This window comes from Anomaloglossus baeobatrachus, chromosome 1 (assembly GCF_048569485.1).
Source record: "Anomaloglossus baeobatrachus isolate aAnoBae1 chromosome 1, aAnoBae1.hap1, whole genome shotgun sequence".
Lineage (NCBI taxonomy): Eukaryota > Metazoa > Chordata > Amphibia > Anura > Aromobatidae > Anomaloglossus > Anomaloglossus baeobatrachus.
In genome coordinates this window covers 759,205,218-759,229,597 of record NC_134353.1, presented here as the reverse complement: position 1 = coordinate 759,229,597, position 24,380 = coordinate 759,205,218, and the positions used below count along the sequence as shown (strand labels likewise).

At 45.3% G+C, this 24,380-nt stretch overlaps 1 protein-coding gene and 1 non-coding gene across 2 annotated transcripts in view; both read right to left on the bottom strand.

Moving 5' to 3' along the window:
• The window catches only part of FBXW8 (F-box and WD repeat domain containing 8), a 202,099-nt gene that overhangs the window by 139,701 nt on the left and 38,018 nt on the right, over window positions 1-24,380 (bottom strand). The window contains 1 exon segment of the mRNA XM_075324830.1: window positions 22,790-22,894. Within this exon segment, the coding sequence (XP_075180945.1) occupies window positions 22,790-22,894 (105 nt within the window).
• On the bottom strand, window positions 3,406-3,512 carry LOC142258635 (U6 spliceosomal RNA). Its single transcript, XR_012727827.1, has one exon. It is a non-coding gene; the product is annotated as a U6 spliceosomal RNA (small nuclear RNA).

Sequence of the window (24,380 nt, the reverse complement as noted above, 5' to 3'; positions counted from 1 at the left end):
AAACTCACCGCACACAGCGTGTATCATAGTGAACCTTTTGAAAAGTGCCGCGCTGGCGTCCCGGAAACATGCTCCATTTATATCCCGGCGCATGCGCAAAGGCACAATAACGCTCAGTGACGTGCATACCGAAACCGGAAGTGCACGTCATCGGGCGCCGTGTCTCAGAAAGAGCACGTAGCCCAATCCAGTGACATCATATCCTGGAGAACCGCTCGCACTGAAGGGATAGGGCGCGTTGCCATCGCAACCAAGATGCGACCTCACAGATCCAGAGCGGCGGTTCACAATATTTAGCACATGCTGGCGAAAAACGCCGCATGGTAGGCATAAGGCCATACATGGCAGTGTATCAAAATTGAGATTGACACTAATATCCACATAGCAGGTAGGAGAGATATATTTTGTAAACTAGAGATTAAAAACAGAGGATCAAAGCAAAGATTGTCCCGAACAGGTCACACAGAGAGCCGAATAACCATAAGCAGTATACCTCTATAAGTCAATCAGAGGTAAAAATCTCTTACAAGACAAACTGGAAGAATCAATTGAAATCCCAAAGAGTTGGCCCACAGGTTGTCCCACATTATACCCAGGCCATCACGATTATAGGGTAAAATAAACCCAGCCTATGTAGATTGAGGGCTGGCCAGCGACCACGTAGGAGAACAAAAGGGGCAACAGACGCAACATGAAACGACAGGAACAGATGAAACTAAGGTGCCCGCTAGCAAACCCCTACTGTAGATCCTCTCCCTACCTATCATGTGGGGGTCGGCACCCTATAAGAGCCCGCAAGTATGGTGCCCCCACTCGGCCGTCGTCTCGCCCTCCTATACTTACCCTATATGCTAAAGTGCTCCTACAGGAAGGGTGTAAAGGACAGTGACTCATTCAGACCTAATGGTGCCATCGTGTCAAGGTTGTAAATCCAATAGCACTCCTTCTGGAGTACCTTTTTGTCCCAGTTTCCACCCCTGGGCGGGGGATGAATGAGGTCAATCCCCATGATTCTCAAACTTCTCAGATCACCATTATGGAAGTTGTTAACAACTTCCATAATGGTGATCTGAGAAGTTTGAGAATCATGGGGATTGACCTCATTCATCCCCCGCCCAGGGGTGGAAACTGGGACAAAAAGGTACTCCAGAAGGAGTGCTATTGGATTTACAACCTTGACACGATGGCACCATTAGGTCTGAATGAGTCACTGTCCTTTACACCCTTCCTGTAGGAGCACTTTAGCATATAGGGTAAGTATAGGAGGGCGAGACGACGGCCGAGTGGGGGCACCATACTTGCGGGCTCTTATAGGGTGCCGACCCCCACATGATAGGTAGGGAGAGGATCTACAGTAGGGGTTTGCTAGCGGGCACCTTAGTTTCATCTGTTCCTGTCGTTTCATGTTGCGTCTGTTGCCCCTTTTGTTCTCCTACGTGGTCGCTGGCCAGCCCTCAATCTACATAGGCTGGGTTTATTTTACCCTATAATCGTGATGGCCTGGGTATAATGTGGGACAACCTGTGGGCCAACTCTTTGGGATTTCAATTGATTCTTCCAGTTTGTCTTGTAAGAGATTTTTACCTCTGATTGACTTATAGAGGTATACTGCTTATGGTTATTCGGCTCTCTGTGTGACCTGTTCGGGACAATCTTTGCTTTGATCCTCTGTTTTTAATCTCTAGTTTACAAAATATATCTCTCCTACCTGCTATGTGGATATTAGTGTCAATCTCAATTTTGATACACTGCCATGTATGGCCTTATGCCTACCATGCGGCGTTTTTCGCCAGCATGTGCTAAATATTGTGAACCGCCGCTCTGGATCTGTGAGGTCGCATCTTGGTTGCGATGGCAACGCGCCCTATCCCTTCAGTGCGAGCGGTTCTCCAGGATATGATGTCACTGGATTGGGCTACGTGCTCTTTCTGAGACACGGCGCCCGATGACGTGCACTTCCGGTTTCGGTATGCACGTCACTGAGCGTTATTGTGCCTTTGCGCATGCGCCGGGATATAAATGGAGCATGTTTCCGGGGCGCCAGCGCGGCACTTTTCAAAAGGTTCACTATGATACACGCTGTGTGCGGTGAGTTTCTTGTCTATGGGGCATATAGATAGGCCCTTATAATACACTGCTCAGGGCTTATTTTATACACTTTGTCTTATTTTTTAGTATCTTGGGCATGACATTACTGCACTTTTGGAGACTTTTGAGGCAGTACCCAAGGCTTTTCACCCATACTCCCCTGATGATTGATCCCCAAGAAACGCGTTGGGAGTGAGTGTTTCTGACAGACTTATGGAGTTTCATTCCGTGGCATTCCTGTGGGATTTGAAGAGCTGATTGACGGCTCCCCTAGGAGACCTTAGTAATTTGGTACAGTCGCCCTGCCATCTCTTCAGGATCTGGTAAGAACGTTCCCTATAGGGGATTAAATGAGAAATACGTTTTTCTTGATCCTTAATGAAGCAGTTTTTGGGACACTATTGCTCGTCTTTGTGGCCTCTAGCATTTGGCAATAAGGAGGTATGTGTCTCTGTTTGTTGTTTTGATCATCTTCTGGGTATTCTATAGGAGGCTCCCTATTTGTTCGGAAGGTTGCCATCTTGTATTCCTATTACCTAGGGTGATCTGATTTGGGCTCGTCTATGTATGCCCTGTTATAGCACCGGTGTATACTGTGTGCTGGTTTTTGTTTTTACTCACTTGTGAGCTGCTGCTCATTTTTATATATATATATCTAATAAACGTTATTTTTTAGGTCTTGTTTATCCTATTGTTCACTGCTCCTCTTGGATTCAGCTATTTACACTATTGCTACTGTGGATCCCCAGGGCTCTTTGCTATTTTTGTTTGAAAACTCAGTAAGTCTGTTGCCTCAAAACGGGTCATCATCTGTCTCTGCGAAGTTTTGGTATAAATTTTTTTTTTAAGATGCCTTCCGTTTCCCCATGCCTTGAATACCACACATACTAATTTTCAGCCAATTCAGTCCACTGGATCAGTCTGCACTTGGCTCCAAACACCTTAGGTGATTTTATGGCTACCTTGTACATGGAAAACACAGACTTCTGAATGAGGTGTAATTGTAGGGTGTTTTCAATCGCAGTACACATTTCAAAGAGAAAAAAGTACCTCATGAAAAAAGGCAGTTATATAAGGAAGACTCACAGAGTCCATCTGACAATGTCACTGTGCTTAGCATTTGGCACAATCCGTTCTTCAGGTTCTTTTACCACGAGTGGTCATTACCCTGGACAGGAGCACGTGCCTCCTGGGAATCTACACTGTTCTGGACCACGTGAATTAGGAGATGCCAAGGTTTAAAGGGATTTTCACAGAAAAAGTTAATTTTTATTTTTTTTTACGGGTTTGGGCTTTTTTATTTCAACAATGACAGCTAAAAATATGGAACGCTTCACGAAATTGTGTGTCATCCTTGCGCAGGGGCCATGCAAATCTTCTCTGTATTGTTCCAATTTTAGTATATGTGCTGCCAAAGCGAGCACAAAAGTTAATTTTAATCTATAGAGCTCGGAATAATAATAATTTCCACAATAGGATGTGTTTAAAAGAAATGTTCCTGTGCTGAGATAATCTTATAAATGTGTCCCTGCTATGTACTGTGTAAGGCCCTGTGCGCACGCTGCGGATTTTGCTGCGGATTTGCTGCAGAAAATGTGTCTAACATAGCTGCAGTCATTCCCCAGCAAATCCTATGGGTTTTAAAAAATGCTGTGTGCACACTTTGTTTTTTTTATACCAGCAAATTTTCCGCTGCGGAATTAATGAGCATGTCACTTCTTTTCAGCAAGGACCTGCGGTTTTTGCCATAGATAATGGTAAAAATCCGCAGGGACCAAATCCGCGGAAAATCTGCGGTAAATCTGCGGCACGGTAAAACCGCATGCGGATTTTGCTGAGGTTTTTTACCACGGGTGCAGGATTCTTTAAAAGGGTCCGGTTTTTCCTTAAGAAAAAGGCACTTTCTGGTGCCAACATAGCCTTATGGCCGTGTCTGACCGTACAGGGACATGGTCTGATCATACTACAGCTCCTGGGCAGGTGAGCAAATAAAAAAGTATACAAACATTACAGCACGGGATTGAAAATAATTCATTCTTTGAGTTAAAAAACAGGCAGGGAAATGTTTTACCTCACAAAAAGAATTAGCTATCATCCCATGCTATAATGTCTTTATACTGTTATGCGTCCTCTCCTGCCCAGGTGGTGTGAACATACCATGTTCTTATCTGGTCAGACACGGCCATTACACAGTACATAGCAGGGACACATATATAAGATTATCTCACCACAGGAAGATTTATTTTAAACACATCCAATTGTGAAACTTATTATTATTCAAAGATCTATTGATGAAAATGAACTTTAAAATTAATTTTGCTTGTGGGAAACCCCTTTAAAACAGGATGAGGCAAAGAGAAATAAGAAAACTTTTTTTTTTTTTGCTGTTTACATATTATGGATTTTCAATCAAGGCCATAACGTCCCTGAGGGAATGGACATAGTAACCATTACCTAATCTTTCCGAGAAGCTGGAGTAGAAGCGTTAACCAGCAAAACCCTGATGTATGTTGGTTATAAGTTAATGCAGAAGAATTGGCAGGGAGCTGCCCAGTAAGAACCTTGCGCAGCCGGCTCAGCTGTATGAAGACGCTAATAAAACCCTCCTCAGCATTTTACTTCATGGCACCGCTGAGATTTCGCGTGAAGAGAGAGTATAAAGAGCCACTGGCATCCTGTCAGATTTATCAGCTTCCTGAGACACTTGGAGGTTCATGTAAGGCTTCGTGAGGAACAACAATGATTTCATCCCCCACAAATCTAATATCCGGTAAATAAGCCTTTGTGTATTTTTAATATAAAAGATTTTTTTCATAAAAGAAATATAAGCCAATCTGGATTAAAAAAAGCACCAGGAGCATATTAATAGCATTGCTACTGGTGTTATGCACATAGTCTTGGATTGTGAAGTTTTTATGAGCTGGAAGTGGCCACATTCCTAATAAACCGAGGCTACGTCTAGCCCACAAACTGCGGTCAGCCAATCCTTATCAGCGCGCTATACTTTTGGTCCCTGTAGCCCCCGATCTTGTCCTCCTGCCAGCAGCCTTCATCCCTCAAGCACTTTCTCTTGTGTATTTCTTCAATAAACTAAGAAGAAATGAAGGAGGGGGAATAACAATAAGGATGTGCCTAGAACAACCACGACGAAAAACAATAATGGAACTAAAAGGTAACAAAGGGCATAATAATACAAATAGATTTATATTTTTATTATTCTTTGCTCATTATTTACTAGAAATTGCTAGCCGATTTCTATAGGTAATCGGGACAATTAATGATGTCCTTGGACACACATCCAGGTGAAGTAGGCGCTGGAGTCGGGCTTCATCCCCAAATATGGCCCACAGGTCTTGAGTTTGACTCCCCTATAAGTGGTACATTCTCTAAATGGGATAAAGTCAGCAGTGGGGATCACAAGAATCTGAACTAGGACTTATTATTTTTAATCTCTTTATTAATTGCCTAGTGGCTGGGATTGACAGTAAAGTGGTAGTCTTTGCTGATGACACCAAACTATGTAGAAAAGTAGCACCAAGGTTATGCCGCTACAAGAGATAAGGATTATACCCAATGATGACAATACATGATAAATCTCTCAATAGATTCAACGGAAAGAAGGCTATTGGAACAACCAATTAGAAATAATAGAAAAAATAGCCAACAAAGAATTAATTATAATATTTTATTAATCCAAATTTTTTAAAAAAATCTTGTTTTAAAAACTGCAAGGTAGATGTAATGAAAAAAGTGCAAAAACACCACAAACAGCACAGCAGCGAAACTGCTCACATAAGCATGCATGGTACAAAAACAGGCATGGCACAATAATCACATGTAGATAGTAATCTTCCAGGTTAAAAGGTGCATACCTGTCGCCATTATCAACTGCTGGTGTGCCTGCGGTACAATTGACGACTACTGAGGGCAAAACCTCCCTCCTCTTTCTATATGACTATTATTGGAGGGTATCTCGATTTTGGAACTGTCAAGAAGTAGGGTCCACCTATTTTTCTATTTGGCCATCACTCCTCTTTTGACAGTGGGGGACATTACAATTGGTGCTTTGAGTGTATTTATGGTTGGCACTCCCCTGCACCCCTACTTTCCCCAGACTAGCTGCACTGGAGATCAGCATAGGGATATAAGGGTCAGCATTCGTTGAGCGGGGCGCCATTACGCTAATATTAGGGTGCCACTGCCAACCTCTGAGGCAAAGCAGGGAAACTACTAGGGTGTGTGGCCAAACCATGATCTACACTACAGCACCTTATGTCTTTATAAATTTTTTGGTTTGTGTTTTCGGGAATTTTTTCTGATTTTTAAACTGTGATCAATAAAGTTATTTTTAGGGGTTTTTCTATTTGGTCTTTAAGCACAATACCCCTTGATTATATTTTTAATGTTTATTCTTGATACGGAATGCACTCACATGTTGAGACTGATGGAAGCCGGGAAGACTGAACGGATTTTGCCGGGCAATATCTGCTGTTGTGGGGACTGTGGTGGCTGAGAACTACCGTATGTCCAAAGCAGGTAAAAAAACTGTGTTGAGCATTTAGCCATAGTATCTGCAGTGCTCAATTTATCACCAGGCAAGCTCAAGCACCCCAATGCTAGATCGAGTACTGAGCAGTGCCAAGCACACTCGCCCAGCAATGAATTTGCACTTTTTATATGATGCATGCCATTTTCAGATCGTGCTGGCTCCCCTCTCTCTCTGTTTGGTTGTAGTTATGCTACAAATGTCTGGTGGCTGGTCACCACCATGCCATGCACGCCTGATCTTGGTTTGCAATATATTCCTCCTGTTGGTAGCTGTACACATTCAGTTGCCTCACCCTTTCCACAGGCATTGCTAATTAAGCACCATACTTGGATCTGGTCCGCCTTTATCAATGGTTGCTGTCTGGCACTGGGAGGATCAGTTGTGATATAGTCCTGGTATGTGTAGAGCTTGCTCCACATGCTGGGACCTGGGCTGGCCTCTATCCACAATTGCCTCTTTTGCAACATAGAAGCGGTTATATACAGGTTACAGGTATGTGTGCTCCATTATGGTTCTGCTTTTAACTTTATCTAGGAGGCCGCTTGGCACATGAAATACAGAATATAGAGTAGGACCCCCCTATTGAGATTTGCCGTGACGTTGGCAGGGGTGGCTCAAAGAATTGATCAATTATTTGCTAAAAATCTCATTTATATTACAGTACAGTTGGAATAAATCTGTGAATTTGCACTTTTTATATGATGCATGCCATTTTCAGATCGTGCTGGCTCCCCTCTCTCTCTGTTGTGGGGACTGTGGTGGCTGAGAGCTACCGTATGTCCAGGGCAGGTAAAAAAACTGTGTTGAGCATTTAGCCATAGTACCTGCAGTGCTCAATTTAGCACCAGGCAAGCTCAAGCACCCCAATGCTCGATCGAGTACTGAGCAGTCCTAAGCACACTCGCCCATCACTAATCCCAACGGTTCTCTTTAATCAGTGTGTAATAATAATAATGTGTAATAGTAATGTGTGTTGAATACTGCTTCAAGGGACTCTGTCAGCAGAATTTTGCTTCTTCATCTGACATCAACATAACATAGGCAAAGAGATATTGAATCTAACGGTGTATCACAAAGATTACTGGGTGCAGCTGTTCTCACATAAGGATTGAGTTTTAAAGCATGTAGCTGAGCCCAGGGAGCTGTCCCGGCCCACACCAGGTCCTCAATAGAGATTGTGCATTGACAGTGAGGTGTCAATCACAGCAGGGGTCATCTTGGACTTCTCTGCACAAGCCAGCTAGACCTAGCAATGTTACGGTAATTACAAGGTAATAAAACCAATTGTTTAAGTAAACAATAGCACACACAGATGAGAGGCATAGTTGATTTTTGTTTTTTAATCCCTATATCACGCTGTCCTTAGCTTACATAGCAATATTCTGCTGACAGTTTCCTTTTAAGACATTTGAAAGAAATGCATGGCGGACGATTTTAGAAAAGAAAGACGGGGATTGAGAAAGTGTGTGATTACACGTAATGGAGCTGGCCGGATGTTGTGTCGACTGTCCGGTGTTATCGGCAAGTAACTTGGAATAAAGAGCAATCAAAAAGGAATGAGTATCGCAGGTTTATTTTTCACGTAATAGATTGATAATCTATATTTTTTGCTGGGCTCTGATACAATATGCATTTATGACCATGACATTGTGTGTAGACCTTGAAAACATAAGAAGCCACTATATGGACTCAGTATTGCTGTTGAGGACTATATTTGACAAGGAGATGACATTCCTCCATTAATCTGGGCAAAATATAGGGTCATCCTTGGTCATATTACATCCTATGAAACAGAAAACCTATTTCTCAAAAAAAACAACAATGTAGAAATGAAGGGTCTATTTGTTAAAGCAAACACAAGCTCAATGTCAAATATCGTTCCTTTGGTGAAGTGTTGTTAGAAAAGTTTCATATCTGTAATAAACTCTGCTGCCCTTCAGAAAAGTGAACCCGCCAAGAAGGTAAAGTTAATGCATCAGAAGAAAAACAATTATTCCAAACATTTGCAGTCATTATGTATAGACAGATGGCGGAGGAACATTGTCATTACATTACAGCAAGTCAGGATGCTCCCATCTCAGTAGGTTTATTTTGCCTTGAGGAAACTGTCATACCTGTCTCTGCATGTTAACCCTTAACATGTACACTAAAGCCGCTTATTTCACACTGATAGATACTAGACGGCTCTGCGAAACGCTGCCACAGATAACCACCCGGGAGGAAGAGAAGAAAAGCCTCGCAAATGGAAAAGGATGCAAGTTTGTTGGGTGTGAGGACTGAAGTGTGATTAAGCCTGAAAAGGATCCCTGCCATCTCTTTGCTCTACTGTTTTTCGAAAGAGAAATTTGGCGAGATAGCTAACTAAGCAAGCAGGTCCCCTCCAAGGCCACTAGTACAGTTTAGGATGCCAATTCCTTAAAACTGGCCCGGTCTTTTTGCGCTCCCAAGGCCCCTTCATCTGAAATCTCTTGTAGTAAACACTCAAAAAGCAGCGGGGCATTCAGCTGAACAGAAGCGCTTTCAGTGTCTGATAAATATATTAAAAAAAGACAAACAGAGAGAGGAAAAACGAGGTTTTGTGCTGGTTTCTCGTGTTCTGCTTTTTATTATTTGCTGTATGAAAAGCTGCACGGTGATTAGTCACTTTTCTAAAACGAGATAGAAATAAAGAAAACCTTAGCAGTCTAAATAAATAACAAGGACACGGAAAAAAGCTACAGCTTCTACATTGTGGTAACTGGATTATTCCGTTTCTGCAGTTTACTATACACACATATCAAAGAGAACAAAACAATGTTACACTATCAGAAAAAGCTTCAATGTCTCATGTAATATAGTATAGTAAAAGGTCTAGACTAGAGTTGAGCGGATAGTGAAAAATCCGGGTCCGGCGGCTACCCGGCGGGTTGAGAAAGAAGTCCGGATACGATCCGGAGTTCGGCCCCATATATGTCAATATAGGAAAGAAGTCCAGCGCAGTCCTCAGGATGTAGACTTTAAAATCATCAATATTTATTTGTGAAATCCATTAAAATCCATAGAGTATAAATCCGGGCCCGGCGGCTACCCGGCGGGTTGAGACAGAAGTCCAGATCCGATCCGGAGTTCGGCCCCATATATGTCAATGGGGAGTGGAATCCAGGGACGAGAGAGAGACAGAGAGAGAGAGAAAAGAAAAAAAAAAAAACGCATCCGGATCGTGCACCTGGAATCCCACGTCCGGGTCGGACTCGGATCTGCCGCTCAAACCGTGCGGATCCAGATTTTGCCGATCCGGGTCCGCTCAACACTAGTCTAGACACCTCTACATGAAATCATCATTCAATAGAAGATCAACTACATGAGCTGGTTAGATGATTTTAGGGCAATAACATACAGAACTGGCCCATGAGTGGCAGGTCATGCTTCATTTGTTTAGCTTCACCTGTCGTATAAATTCGGCAAAGGTAAGATCTTGGACCCACAAGGTTTTTTTCGTTCACTGCACTAGAATTTTAATCTAGTAAAATAGATGGAAGTGGGACAGGCATTAGAAACCATGTGAACCACTACAACAAAAATTCCTTTAAACCCCAGATTATACACCAGATCCATACATTAATTCAGCATCCAGACCAGATAATCTATTAGACAGCATGTGTAAGAATATTTTACACACTGTTTTCCTTTTCTTTTCCATCTGGCCCAGACCCCTATCAATACCACCTCCTGACTGCTACAACACAAATTCCTTTAAACCCCAATCATACATAAATTTAGGCTCCAGAACAGATAATCCATGAGAAACCATGTGTAAGAGTATATTACACATTGTTTTCCTTTTTCTTCTCCATCTGGCCCAGAACGCTATCAATACTCCTCTTGACTACTACAACAAAAATTCCTTTAAACCCCAGATTATACACCAGATCCATACATTAATTCAGCATCCTGACCAGATAATCTATTAGAAACCATGTGTAAGAATATCTTACACATTGTTTTCCTTTTCTTTTCCATCTGGCCCAGACCAGATTACACCTCCTGATCATTACAACACAAATTCCTTTAACCCCAGCTCAGACACCAGATCCATACATAAATTCAGGCTCCAGACCAGATAGGGCTACACTTTATAACTGTCACTACAAAAAATATATACATAAAAATCTCTATCCAAAGGAATTCAATAGACATCTTTTAAAATCATTCTACTTAATTGTTTTGGTTTTTTTTTACACTGCTACATGCAATTTCTAAGAACTAATACATACCTCTCATGTTAGTAGCAGCAGGAATATCACTTGGAAATCTCTGGGAAACCTGGTGCTAAGGTTTGGATTACTTGATAAAGTGTTAACCCCTTCTCAATCAGTATGTTTCCCCCAGTAAAATAATAACACCTATACTCAGCTACTGTGCTGGCACTGTTCCAGTGGTGCTGGCATTGGCTATCCTGGGGATCGCATGACATAATAATCCCTGCAGCCAATCAGCACTGGCTTTACTCTCTCCTCCTTTACATGTTCTTGATATTGGAAAAGAGTGACAGAGCAGCTTTCTCCGCATGTCTGGATTTGTCCAAACGAGTGGAGAGTGAGTCCAGCATTGGCTGGCTGAAGGAAACAAGTGATATAATGTCACGCAATCTCCAGGAGAGCCAATGCACACAATGCTGGAACAGTTCTGACATGGGAGGTAAGCGACGCTAGCGATGTCGCTGGTGAAAGCACTGCCCGTGGCGCACAACATCATTAGTCCCCGTCACACATACTTACCTGCCTAGCGACGTCGCTGTGGCCGGCGAACCGCCTTCTTTCTAAGGGGGAGGTTCGTTCGGCGTCACAGCAGCGTCACTAAGCGGCCGCCCAATAGAAGTGGAGGGGCGGAGATGAGCGGCCGGAACATCCCGCCCACCTCCTTCCTTCCTCATTGCCGGCGGCCGCAGGTACGATGTTGTCCCTCGTTCCTGCGGTGTCACACATAGCGATGTGTGCTGCCACAGGAATGACGAACAACCTGCGTCTTGCAACAGCAATGATATTTGAGATTAGAAAGACATGTCAACGATATGGTGAGTAATTTTGATCGTTAGCGGTCGTTCGAGCGTTTCACACGCAACAACATCACTAACGAGGACGGATGTGCGTCACGAATTCCTTGACTCCCAATGACATCTCGTTAGCGATGTCGTTGCGTGTAAAGCCCCCTTAAGTGTTGCTATTTCACTAGGGCCTAAACATAGGGATTGGCAATGGGCTGTCCGACCCCTTTAAGCAATAAACTTCAAAAGTGATTTAAAGTGTGGCCGTTATTTAAAAAAAATTTAAACTCTAAAGGTGGCTTTGCACGCTACGAGATCGCTAAAGCGATCTCGTTGGGGTCAAGGAATTTGTGACGCACATCCGGCCGCGTTAGTGATGTCGTTGCGTGTGACACCTATTAGCGATTTTGAATTGTCGCAAAAACGTTCAAAATCACTAATCGGTGACATGCTCACCTCTTCCCAATTATCGTTGCTGCTGCAGTAGCGATGTTGTTCCTCGTTCCTGCGGCAGCATACATCGCCACGTGTGACGCCGCAGGAACCTCTCCTTACCTGCGTCCCGCCCGCAATGAGGAAGGAGGTGGGCGGGATGTTCATCTCGCTCATCTCCGCCCCTCCGCTTTGATTGGGCGTCCGCTTAGTGACATCGCTGTGATGCTAAACGAATCGCCCCCTTAGAAAGGAGGCGGTTCGCCGGTGACATTGCAGAGCAGGTATGTGAGTGTGACGCTGCCGTAGCGAAAATGTTCGCTATGGCAGCGATCACATATCGGCCGTACGATGGGGGCGGGTGTTATCACGCTCGACATCGCTAGCATCAGCTAGCGATGTTGCAGCGTGTAAAGCCCGCTTTAGGCCCTGTGCGCACTAGACGTTTTTGCTGCGTTTTTAGCGGGGGTTTTGTGCTGAAAACGCCGTGACATTGCTTCCCCAGCAATGTCTATTGGTTTTCAGAAGTGCTGTCCGCACATAGCGTTTTTTTGTAGCTGCATTTTTGTGGTGACCCCAAAAACGCAGCATGTCAATTATTTCTGCGTTTCTCACTGTGTTTTTCACTGATTGAATGCAGTGCACAAAAACGCGGTAAAAACGCCGCTTTTTTTTGCCGCAAGTGCGTTTTTTGCCGGCAAAAACGCACAAAAAACGCAGCGTTAAACGCCTAGTGCGCACATAGCCTTACTGCCAAAGCCTGTTTTCCCATTCCTGAAAAAGCTAAATTTTACAAATCTGACCAGTGTCACTTTATGCGGTAATAAATCGGGAACGCCTCATCAGATCCCAGTAATTCTGAGACCGTTTCTTCATGGCACATTTTTTACTGACATTTCGTTATAATGGTAAATTCAGGTCAAAGGTTTTCACACTTATTTGAAAAAAAATCAGAATTTTGGTGAAAATGCAATTTTCAAACTTTCAATTTTAAATGCTCTTAAACCAGAGAGCGTTATGTCACACAAAATAGTTAATAAATAACATTTCTCACATGCTTATTTTACATCAGCACCATTTTTTAAACAATTTTTTTTTTTTAGAAGAATTTAACAATTATTAGCAATTTCTCATTTTTTCAACAAAATTTACAAAACCAATTATTTTAGGGACCACATAACATTTGAAGTGACTTGAGAGGCCTATATAATAGAAAATACCTAAAAGTGACATCATTTTAAAAACTGCACCCCTCAAACTCCTCAAAACCACATCCAAGAAGTGTATTAACCTTTTAGATGCTTGACAGGATTAAAATCAATGTGGAAGGATAAAAAGAAGGGAATTTTGTTTACTTACTGTAAATTCCTTTTCTTCTAGCTCCAATTGGGAGACCCAGACAATTGGGTGTATAGCTATGCCTCCGGAGGCCACACAAAGTATTACACTAATAGTGTAACGCCCCTCCCCTTCTGCCTATACACCCCCCGTGCTCACGGGCTCCTCAGTTTTGGTGCAAAAGCAAGAAGGAGGAAAAAATTATAAATTGGTTTAAAGGAAATTCAATCCGAAGGAATATCGGAGAACTGAAACCACTCAACATGAACAACATGTGCACACAAAAAACAGGGGCGGGTGCTGGGTCTCCCAATTGGAGCTAGAAGAAAAGGAATTTACGGTAACTAAACAAAATTCCCTTCTTCTTTGTCGCTCCATTGGGAGACCCAGACAATTGGGACGTCCAAAAGCAGTCCCTGGGTGGGTAAATAATACCTCATAATAGAGCCTTAAACGGCTCCGTCCTACAGGTGGGCAACCGCCGCCTGAAGGACTCGCCTACCTAGGCTGGCATCTGCCGAAGCATAGGTATGCACCTGATAGTGTTTCGTGAAAGTGTGCAGGCTCGACCAGGTAGCTGCCTGACACACCTGCTGAGCCGTAGCCTGGTGCCGCAAGGCCCAGGACGCTCCCACGGCCCTGGTAGAATGGGCCTTCAGCCCTGAGGGAACCGGAAGCCCCGAGGAACGATAAGCTTCGAGAATTGGTTCCTTGATCCACCGAGCCAGGGTTGATTTGGAAGCTTGTGTCCCTTTACGCTGGCCAGCGACAAGGACAAAGAGTGCATCCGAGCGGCGCAGGGGCGCCGTACGAGAAATGTAGAATCTGAGTGCTCTCACCAGATCTAACAAGTGCAAATCCTTTTCACATTGGTGAACTGGATGAGGACAAAAAGAGGGTAAGGAGATATCCTGATTGAGATGAAAAGGGGATACCACCTTAGGGAGAAATTCCGGAACCGGACGCAGAACCACCTTGTCCTGGTGAAACACCAGGAAAGGGGCTTTGCACGACAACGCTGCTAGCTCAGACACTCTCCGAAGTGAAGTGACTGCTACTAGGAAGACCACTTTCTGCGAAAGGCGTGAGAGAGAAATATCCCTCATTGGCTCGAACGGTGGTTTCTGAAGAACCATCAGCACCCTGTTCAGATCCCAGGGTTCTAACGGACGCTTGTAAGGAGGGACGTGCAGGAACGTGCGTACCTGTGGAAGTCTGGCTAGGGGCTTCTGAAAAAACACAGAGAGCGCAGAGACTTGTCCCTTAAGGGAGCCGAGCGACAAACCCTTTTCCAATCCGGATTGAAGGAAGGACAGAAAAGTGGGCAAGGTAAATGGCCAGGGAGAAAAACCCTGAGCAGAGCACCATGACAGGAATATTTTCCACGTCCTGTGGTAGATCTTGGCGGACGTTGGTTTCCTAGCCTGTCTCATAGTGGCAATGACCTCTTGAGATAACCCTGAAGACGCTAGGATCCAGGACTCAATGACCACACAGTCAGGTTGAGGGCCGCAGAATTCAGATGGAAAAACGGCCCTTGAGACAGCAAGTCTGGTCAGTCTGGTAGTGCCCACGGTTGGCCGACCGTGAGATGCCACAGATCCGGGTACCACGACCTCCTCGGCCAGTCTGGAGCGACGAGGATGGCGCGGCGGCAGTCGGCCCTGATCTTGAGTAACACTCTGGGCAACAGTGCCAGAGGAGGAAACACATAAGGGAGTTGAAACTGCGACCAATCCTGAACTAAGGCGTCTGCCGCCAGAGCTCTGTGATCTTGGGACCGTGCCATGAATGTCGGGACCTTGTTGTTGTGCCGGGACGCCATTAGGTCGACGTCCGGCCTGCCCCAGCGGCAACAGATCTCCTGAAACACGTCCGGGTGAAGGGACCATTCCCCTGCGTCCATGCCCTGGCGACTGAGAAAGTCTGCTTCCCAGTTTTCTACGCCCGGGATGTGGACTGCGGATATGGTGGAGGCTGTGGCTTCCACCCACAGCAGAATCCGCCGGACTTCCTGGGAGGCTTGCCGACTGCGTGTCCCGCCTTGGTGGTTGATGTAAGCCACCGCTGTGGAGTTGTCCGACTGAATTCGGATCTGCTTGCCTTCCAGCCACGGCTGGAACGCCTTTAGGGCAAGATACACTGCCCTTATCTCCAGAACATTGATCTGAAGGGAGGACTCTGTCTGAGTCCAAGTACCCTGAGCCCTGTGGTGGAGAAAGACCGCTCCCCACCCTGACAGGCTCGCGTCCGTCGTGACCACCGCCCAGGATGGGGGCAGGAAGGATTTCCCCTTCGACAATGAAGTGGGAAGAAGCCACCACTGAAGGGAAGCTTTGGCTGCCCGAGAAAGGGAGACGTTCCTGTCGAGGGACGTCGACTTCCTGTCCCATTTGCGAAGAATGTCCCATTGAAGTGGGCGCAGATGAAACTGCGCAAAAGGAACTGCCTCCATTGCTGCCACCATCTTCCCTAGGAAGTGCATGAGGCGCCTCAGGGGGTGTGACTGACCTTGAAGGAGAGATTGCACCCCTGTCTGTAGTGAACGCTGTTTGTTCAGCGGAAGCTTCACTATCGCTGAGAGAGTATGAAACTCCATGCCAAGATATGTCAGTGATTGGGCCGGTGTCAGATTTGACTTTGGAAAATTGATGATCCACCCGAAACTCTGGAGAGTTTCCAGAGCAATGTTCAGGCTGTGTTGGCATGCCCCTTGAGAGGGCGCCTTGACAAGCAGATCGTCTAAGTAAGGGATCACCGAGTGTCCCTGAGAGTGTAGGATTGCCACCACTGTTGCCATGACCTTGGTGAAGACCCGTGGGGCTGTCGCCAGGCCAAAAGGCAGTGCCACGAACTGAAGGTGTTCGTCCCCTATGGCGAAATGCAGGAAGCGCTGATGCTCTGGTACAATCGGTACGTGGAGATAAGCATCTTTGATGTCTATTGATGCCAGGAAATCTCCTTGGGACATTGAGGCGATGACGGAGCGGAGCGATTCCATCCGGAACCGCCTGGTTTTCACATGCTTGTTGAGCAGTTTTAGGTCCAGAACGGGACGGAAGGATCCGTCCTTTTTTGGCACCACGCACAAGTTGGAGTAAAAACCGTGACACCGTTGCTGAAGAGGAACAGGGATCACCACTCCTTCCGCCTTCAGAGTGCCCACCGCCTGCAGAAGAGCCTCGGCTCTGTCGGGGGGCGGAGATGTTCTGAAGAATCGGGACGGAGGACGAGAGCTGAACTCTATCCTGTAACCTTGAGATAGAATGTCTCTCACCCATCGGTCTTTTACTTGTGGCAGCCAGGCGTCGCAAAAGCGGGAGAGCCTGCCACCGACCGAGGATGCGGTTTGAGGAGGCCGAAAGTCATGAGGAGGCCGCTTTGGGAGTGGTTCCTCCGGCGGTCTTTTTAGGACGTGACTTAGACCGCCATGCATCGGAGTTCCTCTGATCTTTCTGAGGCCTTTTGGACGAGGAGAATTGAGACCTGCCCGCGGGCCGAAAGGACCGAAACCTCGATTGTACCTTTCGTGGTTGAGGTCTGTTTGGTTTGGACTGGGGTAAGGATGAATCCTTTCCCTTGGATTGTTTAATGATTTCATCCAATCGCTCACCAAACAAGCGGTCGCCAGACAATGGCAAACCGGTTAAAAACTTCTTGGAAGCAGAGTCTGCCTTCCATTCACGTAGCCACATGGCCCTGCGGAGTACCACCGAATTGGCGGATGCCACCGCCGTACGGCTCACCGAGTCCAGGATAGCATTAATGGCGTAGGACGCAAACGCCGACGCCTGAGTGGTTAAGGACACCACTTGCGGGGCAGATGTACGTGTTAGTGCATGGATCTGCGCCTGACAAGCTGAAATAGCTTGGAGTGCCCATACGGCTGCGAATGCTGGAGCAAAAGACGCGCCGATAGCTTCATAGATGGATTTCAACCATAGTTCCATCTGTCTGTCAGTGGCATCTTTGAGTGAAGCCCCATCTTCCACTGCAACTATGGATCTAGCCGCCAGTCTGGAGATTGGAGGATCCACCTTAGGACACTGAGTCCAGCCCTTGACAACCTCGGGGGGGAAGGGATAACGTGTGTCCTTAAGGCGCTTGGAAAAACGCTTGTCTGGACAGTCTCGATTTTTCTGAATTGCCTCTCTGAAGTCAGAGTGATCCAGAAACATATTTAATGTACGCTTGGGAAACCTGAAACGGAATTTCTCCTGAGAAGCAGACTCCTCAATTGGAGGAGCTGGGGGAGAAATATCCAACACCTGATTGATGGTCGCTATAAGATCATTCACTACTGCGTCACCTTCAGGTGTATCTAGGTTGAGAGCGGCTTCAGGATCAGAATCCTGATCTGATACCTCCGCTTCATCCTCAAGAGAGTCCCCCTGCTGGGACCCTGAACAGTGTGATGAAGTGGAGGGAATTTCCCAGCGACCCCGCTTGGGCGGCCTGGGACTGCGGTCCGTGTCAGAGACCTCACCCTGGGACCTATGGGTTACCCCAGGGGCACATTGCTGTTCCAATTGAGGGGGACCAGGGGTCAAGGATTGGACAGTGCCCGGGGCCTGGATCACCGGTCTGAACTGCAATGCTTCCAGTATTTTAGCAGACCATTTGTCCATATTCTCAGACAGTTTGTCAGCAAAGGCTGCAAACTCCGTCCCTGTCACCTGGACAGTGGTAGCAGGTGGTTCCACCTGGGCCACCAGCTCCGGCTAAGTGCCACAGGGGCCGAGCATTGCACACAATGAGGGTCAGTGGAACCTGCCGGTAGTACAGCTTTACATGAGGTACAGGTTGCAAAATACTCCTGTGCTTTGGCACCCTTGCCTTTTGATGACATGTTGTCTCCTCTGAGAACAACAGGAGGGTATATAGCCAGAGAAGATGCACTGTAGAATTTCTTGTGCAATTTCTCATGAGTAAGCAGATACCCATATGTGGTGGAAAACTACTGTTTGGTAGCACGGCAGGCCTTGGAAGGGAAGGAGCGTCATTGTGGCTGGAATAGATTGAGGATGCCATGTCACATTTTAAGATCCCCTGACATGCCAAAACAGCAGAAATCTTCACAAATGACCCCATTCTGGAACTACACCTCTCATGGAATTCATCTAGGGGTCTAGTGACCAATTTTAACCCTCAGGAAATTCACAGAACTGTATAACATTGCGCTATTAAAATGAAAAAAATTACACTTTTTCCACTAAAATGTTGCTTTGGCCCCAAATTTTTATTTTTTAAAAAGGGTAATAGGAGAAAATGGACCATACAATTTACATAATTTCTCCTGAGTTCGCCAATACTCCATATGTGGTCGAAACCAACTTTTGAGGCACAGTGCAAAGGTTAGGAGGGAAGGATTGCCATATTGGAGTTCATTGTTAGTTGGAATGGTTTGGGGGTTGCCATGTCACACTAGCAGCCAGAAAAGCAACCCCCCCATAAATGACCCAATATTACAAAGTACACCCCCCAATGAATTCATCCAGCGGTGCATTGAGAATATTGACACCTTAGGTGTGCCACAGGGCTCGGGAGAGAAGGAGCGCCATTTGACTTTTGTAGCACAGTATTTCCTAGAATTGTTTGTGGACTGCATTTGCAGAGCCAGAACAGCAGAAACCCCTTCAATTGACTAAACTGTGGAAATTACACCCCTATGCGAATTCATCTATGGATGTAGTGACAATTTTGTCTGTGGAAAACACCCATGGAGTTAAACGCTGTGACTGTTGCAGAATTAAAAATGACAAATAAGCCTTGTAGTGCCCAGTATGTTGTAGTACCCATACATTGTTCCTAGCTCTTAAGCAGGCTTTACACGCACTGACATCACTAACGAGAGGTCGTTGGGGTCACGGAATCCGTGACGCACGTCCGGCCTCGTTAGCGACGTTGTTGCGTGTGAAACGCACGAACGACCGTTAACGATCAAAATTACTCACCTAATCGTTGATCGTTAACACGTCGTTCTAATCCCGATTATCGTTGCTGTTGCAGGACGCAGGTTGTTCGTCGTTGCAGGACGCAGGTTGTTCGTCGTTCCTGCGGCAGCACACATCGCTACGTGTGACACCGCAGGATCGAGGAACATCACCATAAATGCAGCCGCCGGCAATGAGGAATGAAGGAGGTGGGCGGGATGTTCCGCCCACTCATCTCCGCTTCTATTGGGCGGCCGCTTAGTGACGCCGCACGAACCGCCCCCTTAGAAAGGAGACGGTTCGCCGGCCACAGCGATATCGCTAGGAAGGTAAGTATGTGTGATGGGTGTAAGCAATGTTGTGCGCCACAGGCAGCGATTTGCCCGTGACGCACAACCGACGGGGGCGGGTGCTTTCACCAGCGACATCGCTAGCGATGTGGCTGTGTGTAACGCCTGCTTTACTTCTGGAGACACACAGCCTGTTAATTAAGTCGGCTATCCTTACTACAACAATGCCAAAAATATGGATGCTAACTGTAGTTTAGGCACATTATGGGGCTCAGAAGGGTGGTGGGCATTTGAATTTGGGAGTAGAGATTTTGATGGATTTTTTTTTTGTTGGTGGGGAGCCATAGCGTTTTTCTAGATCCTTTGTGCTACCAGTAATATGGAAGCTCACAATATTTCCATTAACAGATGATGGTCCTCAGTGGGGACTATTTTTTATATGCGTTGAGTTGAATGCTATTGGTGGGAGTTTGGGTACAGAACATTTTGGATCAGTTTACATTTATCCTGTGCACTGTGCTGACCACTTACATTAGGATTTCCATCTATATCTCTGAAATACATGACTCAGGTGAAACCCCCAATGGATCCTTTCACTAATGAGGCAGCAGAGTTACTCTGGACTCTGTTTGCCTCTGTTCAGTGGTGTCCGTCTTTTCAAAAATGCACAAACCGGTTGCTGACAGCGCTTCTGTGCATGCCTAAAAAAAAATACATCTAAAGATGTACATCTCCAGAGCACAGGCCAGAAGGGAACTCAAAGTGACCCCCTCTGCCTCATTACAGTGAATTTTCCGTTGGGAATTTTGTCTGAATCACATTTTTAAGAGATTTACACATAATCCCTGGTGTAAGCGCTCAGCAGATGAAGAATTGGCTTTATTTCTTTATTTTTATATGCCACTTTTGTTTTTTTTATGCCGTTCACTGTGTCTTAAATTGATAAGACAAGATTTATTCTTCCGGTCAGTACAATTACAATGGTGCCATAGTTATAGTGTTTGTTTTGCTGTTTTTTACGCATTAAAAACAATTTTACAGAAAAAAAAAAGTTTTTGCATTGCTGTATTTTGAAAATTTTCCTTTTCTATTTTTTTCGCTGACAGAGCTGTAATGTGGCTTGTTTTTTTGCGGGACAAGACGATGTTTTCAGCGGTACCATTTTTATTTATATATAATTTTTTTATTGCGTTTTATTCCTCTTCTTTTTTCAGCTGTATGATGAAAAGACAGTTTTTGCAATGTTTTCTATTTACGGTGTTCACTGGAGGGGTTAACTAGCATTAGTGATCGGTTTGTTATGGGATGTGTGTGACGGGGTATGCGACAGAGCAGTAAGGGACGCCAGGCCAAGGAACAATCCAAGAAGATTTAATGAGGCAGGGAGCATAAAACATGCAATATTAAAATGGTTCTTTAGAGTCCACACAAAGGAAATAGGTCCGGGGCGCCAAGGAGAATGCAAAAGTCCTCAAAGTCCAATCGTCCATGTACGGGCGATAAGGAGCTGGCCTTAGCACAGGTCCTCACCCTTCACTCAACAAAGCATAACTCCACGTGGCCGCGGATCTCCAGTCTGTAAGGCTGGTTTCACACTACGTTTATTTAACATCCGTCCATAACGTTTTTTTAGCGGAAAAGCGGATCCTGCTTTTACTGCAAAAAACGCATGCAAACGCATGTGTTATTTTGCAGGATCCTGTCACTGGATGTTTAGGGGCGGGCATTGGAGTCATGTGATCGGGAGTGAGGGGAACTAGACTGGGAGCCGGCTTCTGACAGCTGCAGACGCTGGTAACCAAGGTAAACATCGGCCTTGGATACCCGATATTTATCTTGGTTACGAGTGTCTGCAGCTGCTAGGAGCAGGGCTGCCTGCACACGTAACCAACGTAAACATCGGGTAACTAAGATAAGTGGTTACGCGATATTTACCTTGGTTACGAGTGTCCGCAGCTCTCAGGTGGGGGAGAGGGAGGGAGGGGGAGGGAGGGGGAGAGACAGAGATAGAGAGAGAGGGTGAGGGAGGGAGGAGGAGAGAGAGACAGATCACGCGAGACTGGTTCTGGGCATGCTCAGTACAAAAGCAGGATCCTGTCTATCAGCACGCCAGTGTTCACCTGCGTTTGCGTGCTGTTTAGTCAGGATCCAGCAATTTGCAGTATTTGGACGCAGCTCAAAAACGCTACAAGTAGCGTTTTTGAAACATGTTAAAAAACTGCAAGTCACTGGATCCTCACTATAACGCACGCAAACGCAGGTGAACGGATGTTAACGCGAGTCCATTGCAAATGCATTGAAATGAAAACGCATTTGCACTGGATCCGCTTGTCCGCTAAAAAAACGTTATGGACGGATGTTAAATAAACGTAGTGTGAAACCAGCCTAACAGTCCACACACACAGACCCCAGGATCCAGCCTCAGCTATAGATCCTAGTACGTCTCCAGCCGAGATCCAACTAACTAAACTAACATGTTCTTCTCTCCTGGAATCAGCCCCTTAGGTGGGCACACCTCCCCCTGGCCATTTGATGCATGAATAGACTTTAGACTGCTGGCTCTGTTCTGTTTACCAAGTTGTAGATTGGAGAAGTCCCATGCTGAGAAGAACAATATATATATGCAACCCCCACCAAATCTATGACAATAGCTACTGCTGAAGCCTGATTGCAATATGATACAGGCTGGGGGGAAGGTATGGTCACTTACATCCCAAGACATTTCAAAGTGTTCAGTAAGTACAACCAAAGGAAAGTTACATCACATCCTGACATAGTATTACAGCAAATGCAGTGAGAAGGTAAAATACATCACATGGCATCTTATACAAAAATATGGGATGGAGAAAACTACATACATCATGACAATGTGTATTTTTGATTTTACATAAATATAAGTTTTTATTGGCATAATTTTTTTTCAATTTTTGATATTTATTTTCTGATTATTTTTTCTTACAAAGTTTTCTTACAAATGTTTTCACTTTTTTACTTAGTCCCCCATGTATTGCTATGGGGGCACTGAAAATTGCAGAGTGAGTGATGTGGAATAGAGATGCATGATACGCTAACAGGTATTCCTATATAAGTTTATTAAAAAATAATCATGTAAGTGAGCGCACTGTAACACACATACCTGTGCACATCTGCCAAGATCGTTCCTGTCCAAGTATTGAAAGATCTGCAGAGCAATTTCATACGGCAGCTGGATATCAAAGAACGGGATCTCATTTATTTCATTCTAGAAGGAAAGAAAACATCCCTTTAGAAAAGTAAATGAACATTCATTATCGTCTGTGTTTTCCACCCTGATGGCTTAATCTGTTTCCCATGCATTAGCTATCCTTATATAACCTTTTTACAAGCAAAAGTGCACAAAAAGCGCTGTGAAGAAGTGAAGATGGTCTCATATTGCCCAGGAATAATGCCACATAACATTCCAATACAGCATGTCACGATAAAATCATAGGCATAAGACGGTACAGTAGATGCCAGGAGGACCTCTGTGCCTGTTCTATTATGGTTCTGTACAGAACGGCACAATGATCACATACACAAACTTAGGCGAGGCAAACCATCTATTGTTGGTCTACGTCATCTCGTTGCAGAACACCCCACATGGTTAACACTGACTCTCATGTGCAATGTGTGTTGACTGATGATTGGTGAATAGAGATGAGTGAACCTGATCTGTAAACTTAGGGGTTTGTATGGAACACGAAGTTTTAAAACAAATCATTGTCTGAGTCTGGAGTCCGGGTGCTGTATGTATGTTAAATGGGTAGTCCATTACAAAGCATAGTGGCCACACTTATTTAAAGCAGGGAATGGAGGCTTTTTCTAAATACCATCTTTTTCCAATTTAGCTTGTGAGCGGCGCTATCGCTATCCACTCATCACATGATCCAGGCTGCAGTGACCTCTGATGTCCGATGATGTCAAGTCAACGTCCGGAATTGGTAGTTGACCTGGCATCCGAGTCTCCCTGAGTGACTGGACTGTGGGCGGAGTTTTATTGCACATCACAGTATCTTTCCTGCTTGCGGTGCTCTGTTAAGTGGTGAAGGTGAGAGCGTGGGAAATGCTGGAGTGTGACGTGCAATGAAAATCCGTCCACAGCCCAGTCACTCAAGAAGACTAAGTTACACCTCAGTAATCCGGCTAACATGATGGGGATGAGCGGACAGCGATAGCGCCGCTCACAGGCTGAGTTGGGAAAAGAAAGTATTTAGAAAAAGCCTTCTTTCCCTGCTTTAAATCGATGTGGCCATTATGCTTTATAGTGGACCACCTCTCAGGTATGCTCGGCCCACAATAAAGAAAACGGCAGAGAAGACTCTAGTGGACCTATCTAGGCTTGCACAAGATTGATCTTCCTATAGAGCGGACATCTATCAAGTCAGCATGGTTCGAGATCAAGCTGAAGGTTGTCAAAAAAATGGCTCTTGCAAGCAGGGGAAGAACAATAAAGAGCACAAACATGCCACTATGCACAAACATACAACACTATGTTCACAAAGTTATATTTTTCTGCATCTATAACAGAAAAGAGAAGCAGAACTAAGAACGCAAGTGTGAACCTAGGGCTTGCGAAACTGATTTTTAATAAGGATGAGGAGACCTGGACTGTAAAAGTCAGGATCCGCGAGATTTCAAAGGTGCCCGGGCGCACTACTTTCCCCACCCACTGGTTGGGCGTCTGTGATTGGTTGCAGTCAGACGTGCCC